The sequence below is a fragment of the Miniopterus natalensis genome, chromosome 19 (assembly GCF_054644295.1).
Source record: "Miniopterus natalensis isolate mMinNat1 chromosome 19, mMinNat1.hap1, whole genome shotgun sequence".
In the NCBI taxonomy this organism is placed as follows: Eukaryota; Metazoa; Chordata; class Mammalia; order Chiroptera; family Miniopteridae; genus Miniopterus; species Miniopterus natalensis.
In genome coordinates, this window is record NC_142099.1 from 26,623,646 (window position 1) to 26,631,245 (window position 7,600).

Genomic DNA, 7,600 nt, shown 5'->3' on the forward strand with positions numbered 1-7,600 from the left:
ATCTCACTTTTATGTGGTGCTTAGAGAAGCCCAAGTTTATTCACAGCTGTTTCTCACAACAGCCCTATCTCGTCTTACAGAATTAGAAACGACTGCTCAGAGAGGTTAAGTGACTTACTCCAGGACACCCAGCTGTGAGGACGGAACAGGTCTTCTGACTCAGGTTCCAGCTCTCCTCCCTCCTTTTTGTGCTCCCCACCCTAACGGATAGAGGGGCCCAAGGGGGGGCCATGTCCCTCATCCCGTGGCTCCGGTGGAACGAGGCCCAGCCACAGCTGTCGTCCCGGAGCCCGGCTGAGATGGTGCTGGAGACACTCATGATGGAGCTGGCGAGGCAGATGCGAGAGGCCGAGAGGCAGCAGCGGGAGCGCAGCAATACGGTCAGGAAGATCTGCACCGGGGTGGACTACAGCTGGCTGGCCAGCACACCCCGGGCCACCTACGACCTCAGCCCCAGTGAGCGGTTGCAGCTAGAGGACGTCTGCGCCAAGATCCACCCATCCTACTGTGGGCCCACCATCCTCAGGTAACCCCTGGCCCTGGCACGCGGCCCAGCTGTTAAGCTGCAGGCTCCAGGGAGGGTGGCTGCAGTGGCAGGACCTGAGGTTACCAGGACCGGAGGCAGGGGCCCTGGATGACCCAGTCATCTGTTAGAAAGAGCTAGGCAAGGGGAGGGCTCTCAAAGAGGCCCCAGAGCATTGGGCCACCCTAGGGGCTCAGAGGGAGGCAGGGGCGGCTCCTGGATCCAGGCTCATGAGTTTTGATAGGAGAGAACCCCAGGCCTTTGAACTTTCTGGTCTCCCTGTCCCGATGATCATTATCCTGGGTTTTTACCTCCTAGAGAGGTTTTCCTAAATAACAGCTATCCTATTTCAACACTAGCTTGCCTAAGGGGTGTGTGTGTGTGTGAGGGAGTGAAGGGTGCAGAGCCCTAGGGCACTGAACATTAAGAGCTTGGGTACAGTAATGTTCCTGCATATAAATGTCACCTTAATGAAGCCCTGACCTACACAGTCCAGCATCAGATGGATTCCTGCTGAAGTTAAAGAAGCGCTGTCCAACACCCAAAAACAATTTCAAAAGTAACTCATGTTCTCTATCTGCATTTCTCAAACGCTAATAGATACAGATCCACAGTATAACATCTTAACTCCTCCCCTTTAGTCACCCCGAATCTTCTCTCTTCCATCTTTAACCAACGTATGTATCTACTGTACACCTTTTCCTTCGAAATGCCCCTTAAAAACCCTTCTCCAGTTCTGTCTACACTCCTCTGGATTTTGTCGTCTTTTCAACTCCTTCCGGCTTCTTCCTCCGGGCTGAGAATCTCACCCTTTCCACTTTTCTATATCATGGAAGTACCCCCCCCCCGGAATGTATTCTAGTTCCAGAAGCACCCTGGGGACCAGGGCAGGGGTGAGTCGTGGTGGGGGGTGGGTGCTGATGAGAGATCTAAGCTGGCAAACCACAGCTCCTAAGTGACGGGAGGCTGACGACATATATATGGTAATGATGGCCTGGCCACGTTTCCTGCCTCAGTCGCTGCTGAAAGGTTCGAGTGGTCCTGATTCTCCGTAGGATGTAAGAACCTGTGTAGTAAAGGGACTTGGTGACTATCAGTCACTGTTGAGCTCCAGCAAAGACATTTTAGGCAGAGGAACCAGCTCAGAAACCGCAGGGAGCCAGAGAATCTGGGCTGGGGGACACATGTGACTCTTCCTGGCTAAAGCACAGACAGGGGACCTGGTGTGCATGGCCAAACAGTGATGGGAGCGATGGAAGGAAACTCTCAGGACAGGGACCTCATCACAGACACATTTCAGAGACCACTCTGGGCAGTGGGCGGAATGGAGGGAGAGGGAGGGGATGAGCCAGAAAGCCTCACATCCTAGGGGGTGATAGCAGGGGGCCCCCCTTCACCGACATGGAGAACCTGAGGCCGGTGCCAGGATTTTTCATGTCAGCTCATCAAACCTCACCAAAGGTGGCTGTGACCCGTTTACAGCTGAGGAAGCTGAGGCTCATGGGGGCCAGAAGTGGCAGAGCTGGGATTTGAACTTGGGATGGGCCAGAGGAGTAAGAAGGCTCTCTATTCACTTCTGGAGAAGTGGGGATGTGGGGGACTTGGGCCTTGACCTCGGGGTGCACACGGAAGCCCCCCAGGTGACCGAGCCCCCCCGGCCGCGCAGGTTCCGGCAGCTGCTGGCCCAGCAGGAGCCCGAGGTGCAGGAGGTGTCCCGGCTGTTCCGCGCGGCGCTGCAGGAGGCCCTGGACGGCATGAAGCGGGAGGCGGCTGCGCACCGGCTCACGCGGCAGTGGAGCCTGCGGCCCCACGGCGGCCTGGCGCTGGCCACCTTCAAGGCCCGCGCACGCATCTGTCCCTTCGCCAGTGACATCCCGACCATCTCCGAGGACGTGGAGCGGGACACGCGGCCCCCGCCCCGGGCCTGGAGCATGCCCGAGTTCCGGGCACCCAAAGAGAACTGACCCGCCTGTCCCTGCCCCGAGCAGAGCCACCGGTGGGAGGGCATGGAAGACCTGTGGCCATCCCTGGTCCTGGAACCTCCCCACCCGCCGCTGACCAGAGGCCAGAGGCAACCCCATACCCAGACGCTCCTGTGAGATGCCCCCGCCCCCCACTGGCCACAGGGCTCAGGGTCCGGGCTTGGAGCTGCAGCAGGGCCCCTGCCTCCCCTGGGTCTTGGCAGACAGACAGCCCCATCTTCTGCTCCTGTCTGGAAGGGGAAGAGTTGTCCTGCCTTTCTGCCAAGACCCAAGTCCTCACCCCAACCTCAGTGTGTCCCAGTCACCCCATCTCCCTGGGTAACGACGAGGGGCCTGTTGGGTGGTGTGAATTCTCTGCTGGTGACTGGTGGTCCCACCACTGCAGGTGGGTCCCAGCCTAGTGGGTGAGCAGAGCTGGAAGGGGCCACAGAGCTCACTAGGCCCACTCTTCTGACTCCTGAATGAGGAAACTGAGGCTCGGAGAGGGCCAGGATTCTTCCAGCTTGACATGCATCCAGATCCCCGGGAGGGTGGGGGGTGGGAGGGGATTGTTCCTGTCTACACAGTCTGTCCCTGAGTCCTTCAGTCCTGGGCTATGATGGGACAGGTGCAAGGACTGCACCTGCACCTACCTGTGGTCTGATTTCTCTCTTACCTTGGCTTTGTGTGTGGGGGGGTGTCTAAGCTACTCTCCAAGAAAGGTAGCTGGAGCGGAGGTAGGTTGCTGTCACCTCACCCCAGGGTCTCATCACAGAGGAGGTGGCCAGTCCCCAGCAGCTCCATCCAGAAGCTAAGCTTCAAGGCCTTCCAACCGGCTGCTTTGGAGAGTCCAGGTTCTGATTCCAGGGCCCCTCTGAAGCTGGTCCTGTCTTCTCTTCGGCCTTCCCCAGGGAAAGTAGTGCCCAAAAGCCTAACTGACCCTGAGGTACCTGAAATGCTTTAGAAGAGCCTCCCTAAAGGTTAGGCATGTGGAGTCTCCACATGTGGGGACTGCCATAGTGAATCTGGGAGGCCAGGTGGCCTCCCCACACACACTGGGCTGAGTAGGGTACAGGGGAAATGGGTGGGGAAGTGTCTGCCCCCAATTATCCATGCACACTCAGAAAATGCAAGTGGATTTTAGTGTAAATAAAATGCTAGGCGAAGATAAGTCAGCAGGGGAAAATCCATATATTCCCTCATAAAACTCAGTGGAAAAATTTTTTTGAAATTACCTGATTTTGAATTATTTTCACTCAAATCTAGACAGAGTCACAGGGTGGTGAAAAACGACCCATCCAACACTGTCAAGATGGAGTTGACTGGCTCATTCACGTAACTGGTAAAAGTTGAGAATCACTTCAATAAAAATATACATCTTAAACATCTTACATATTTTTAAGACATTAAAAAGCTCATTTAACTGCCAAACTTTTAATGTAGGTCCAAGCTGTGTTCACTGTGTGTGTGTGTGTCACATCTGTGGGGTGGGAGTGCTACACTTAAGGGCTGTGTGTCTTTTAATCATAACAGTAAGAACTAGTACAAATAAGTTTTGGAAAAAACAGAAGAGACCCTTAGTAAGCAGATAACTCAGTTGGTAGGGGCAGAGGTTTTGGGAAAAGAACTAGAAAAGGATTTCCTAGCCCTGAGCTTTCTGGGGGCCCTGGATGTGGGCCAGCAAGAGGAAATGGGGTGTCAGGGCAACATGGTGGGGGGTTCAGAGGAGGTCAGCTAAGAGAATGTCTAGTGTTTCCCTCCTTCCCCACCACCCTACATGTGCCCATTCTGCCCAAAGAAAAGGAAGACCTGAAGCTCTGTGTTGTGTCTTTTTAAGTTGAGGTAACTGGCCATCCACGGAGCCTTCCCACCCATCTCAGTCAAGAGACTGAACCCACCAGCGTTAAGACAACGGTTGTCCTACTGCAGCAAATCCCAATTGGGAATCAAACCTGTGGGATTCAGGTTAAAGGGAGTAATGAGGTCTGCCTCAATGTCTAGTTTAAGAACTCAGTAACATACAAAAGAACAAAACAGTCTGAGAAGCTCCGAGTGTGACAGCAGCTATTGGCTGCTGAAGGGGATGGGATTAGAGATGCTCGAGGCTCCCAGGACTGTGCGTTTGTGTGCCACTCAACACCACTGGCCACTAGAGGGAGCCAGTGCGGCTGGACAGCTCAGGGATTACATTTACGTTCACTTTGGGGTTTTTTTGCTGTTGTTATGAACATTTTTGAACAGAAAAGTAGAGAGAAAGTATAAGAAGCCCCCATATCTCCATCACCAGGGTTCAACTGTTATTAACATTTTGCCATATTTGCTTTATTTTTTGTGAAGTATTTTAAACCCCAGACACCATGACATTGTACCCCTGAATACTTTAGTGTGCACTGCAAAGGAATACGGAAATTTCCCCGTCACTAGAATACCAACACTCCCAACAAAATTAAGAGCAATTCCTTAAATATCATCTAACACCTAGTTCACATTCAAGTTTTTCTAACTATTTCCCACACATGATGTTTGCAGTTTATTTTTACCTTCACCAGAGGATATGTCCCCCGATTTGAGAGAAACATCGATCAGTGGCCCCTGTCCCCCTGCCCCAACCAGGACACGAATCCAAAACCTTTTGGTGTACCAGACCATGCTCCAACCAACGGAGCCAGCGGCCAGGGCTGCAGTTTATTTCTTTGAAGGAGGACCTAATCAAGCCCCACACACTGACGAGAAAGTTGTAATCTCTTTTCCTTTTGGTCATATTGTGTTAATGTAATTCCACAATGAAGTACTGTTTAAACAGAGAGTGCTTATGAAGCATTAGTATTAACATGCAGGAAGTTAATGACTGCACGTGAATGATGACAATTTTGCAAATTAGCCTAAGTGTTGCAGCACAGTAAGAGGCTGGAAAATTCCAGGACAAGGGGAACAGGGAAACTGAGACAGATAGTTAACCAGCAGTTTGCAGCCACCTAGTAAATGCTATCTTCCCTGACCCAAGGACACTTAAGGTAAGTGGTTTGTGCTCTCCTCCCAGCCAGAGGGTGGATAGCTTAAAACCCCCTGCTCTGGGAGATAGATCACAGAAGTCCAATTAGTGCCATTTTCCAACCACACCTAAGGACAGATGAAGTAAGAGAATACACCTCATTTTGATACATTAGCATAAAGCTGATGAATATTCTATTGCCCCTCCCCTAAGACTTCCCCTAAACGCTCAGCCTTTAAAACCCCTGAAGATGAAGGCCCCAAGGTCAGAGCTCCCCTGGAGCTCCCCATGGCAGCACCACTTCCTTTGTTAGGGACAAGCCAGCTTGGGGGCTCAGGTCTCCTGATCACAGTCTGCAGTTTTTTCTACTAGAACATACTTTAAAAGTCTCTGTTTAGATTTTCTTCATTAAAACTCTCTCTTGCTATCAGATGGGTACTAGATTTATTGGGGTGATCACTTTGTAACTTACATAAATGTCAAATCACTGTGTGTACACCTGAAACTAATATAATATTGCATGTCGGCTGTAACAAAAAATGGAAAACAAATTTTTAAAAGACTACCTGTTGCTTTTCTGAAATGTTTTACAATTCAGTACATTTAACTTTTATCCTGGAAATCATTATAGTTCTCCAAAGTGAGGTTTTTAAAGCAATGTGACCCATTACCCACACTATTCATGTGGGTAAGCACAGGCCGGAAGCAAGAGCTCCGAGAGGTCACAGTACCCGTCAGACCTCCGCTGTTCACAGCACTGCTGTCAGTCTCCCTCCAGAGAGCATGTGCTCAATTTTAATTAACCTACAAATTTAAAAAGTTTTGAAGTAATTTTAATGTCTAATGCCTACATTTTATTTTGTTCTTCTGAAGAGGTCATGCTTATCCCATAATTATGAATGTTAGTTTTCTTAGAAAAAAGAAAACAGTTTACTCATAAACTAAAATGCCTTTATTTTAGCAAATTCACACACACACACCTGAATCCTCTGCTAGTACATTTCAGAAAGTCGCGATTTGAAATATAAGGAAATAACTTTCTTGATACATAAATACTATGAGCCCAAGACCATACTGGGGGGGCGGGGGGGGATGATGTATGATTATGTGTTAAATCTCTTTGTAATCAAAGATAAAGATACTTAATTTAAGTAAAATCCTATTATAATTTTGCTTTGAGTTACTATTACTGGGAAAAAACCCTTCAAGGAACTGCATTCAGTAACAACACTACAGTATAGCAGTATGGATAAAATTTTAAACTTAGCAAAGAATGGTATTCAAGATTATTTTAAGGCATTCTGCCTGAATAAGATAAAACTCCAACTTCCAATTCAGAAAATAAACCTAGCCCCCTTTCCTCATTCACTTCTAACCAGACCTTCTTTTAAAGGCAACTGTCAATAACATGGTTAGACTGGATACACATTCCCTCGTAAACCCAATGAGCAAAAGGTCCAGCAAACTGTAAAAACCTAAGAGGCAACGTGAAAGGAGGGCCTGGGGAACTGCCTCTTTTCTTATTTTATAAAACAATGTGACTGTCGTCGGAGATTAAACCTTTTGGTTGGAAACTTATAACCAGGATACCTAGAGTAAAAGAGCACTACACCGTGCTCCACAACAAATACCGAGGCTATGAAACGGAGAATAATACTTGTTGGAAGGAGGAGACATTAGTAAAAATAGAAGCATCAAGCTCAGAAGAAAAACTAAACAAGCAGCACATGGATACGCCTTTGCCTTTTTCATGCCATCTGCAGGTCTGCTTTGTGCAGGACTTGGGTATAAATAGTTTAGATGCATTTTTAGGCATAACACTCATGAGAGCAGGCTCAGTCTCCTCCTTCCCCACCAAATATCTGAATACAGGATAGCACCCTAACATTGCCACAGCAGGCTTGAACTGCAGGCTCTCAGGTGTTAGATGCAGACCTTTGTAAACAACATGTGGTTTCCCAACTCTTTATTGTGTGGTTACAGAGGGTGTGAAGACCGTTTTGAGGAGGCTGGAGGTAGTGTGAGAGACACCTTATTCCCCCGGCTCTTCGATGTTTCTGCGGGTTTCACACTGCTGGGCTCTGCATCCTGGTCACCTTAAATGAAAAGGCCGAGTTTTGGAAA

At 49.3% G+C, this 7,600-nt stretch overlaps 1 protein-coding gene across 1 annotated transcript; it reads left to right on the plus strand.

Annotated features, from left to right (window-relative positions):
• The first annotated feature begins 230 nt into the window (after positions 1–230).
• On the plus strand, positions 231–2,487 carry RD3 (RD3 regulator of GUCY2D). The gene is made up of 2 exons (XM_016215190.2): positions 231–526; positions 2,190–2,487. The coding sequence occupies exons 1-2, from the start codon at positions 231–233 to the stop codon at positions 2,485–2,487; spliced, it is 594 nt and encodes a 197-aa protein (XP_016070676.2).
• The last annotated feature ends 5,113 nt before the right edge of the window (positions 2,488–7,600 follow it).

Bases quoted from the DNA above. Each gene is read 5' to 3' on its own strand.
- RD3 (XM_016215190.2), top strand. From the start codon at position 231: ATGTCCCTCATCCCGTGGCTCCGGTGGAACGAGGCCCAGCCACAGCTG. The intron at 527-2,189 runs GTAACCCCTGGC...CCGGCCGCGCAG, and splicing joins TGTGGGCCCACCATCCTCAG to GTTCCGGCAGCTGCTGGCCC.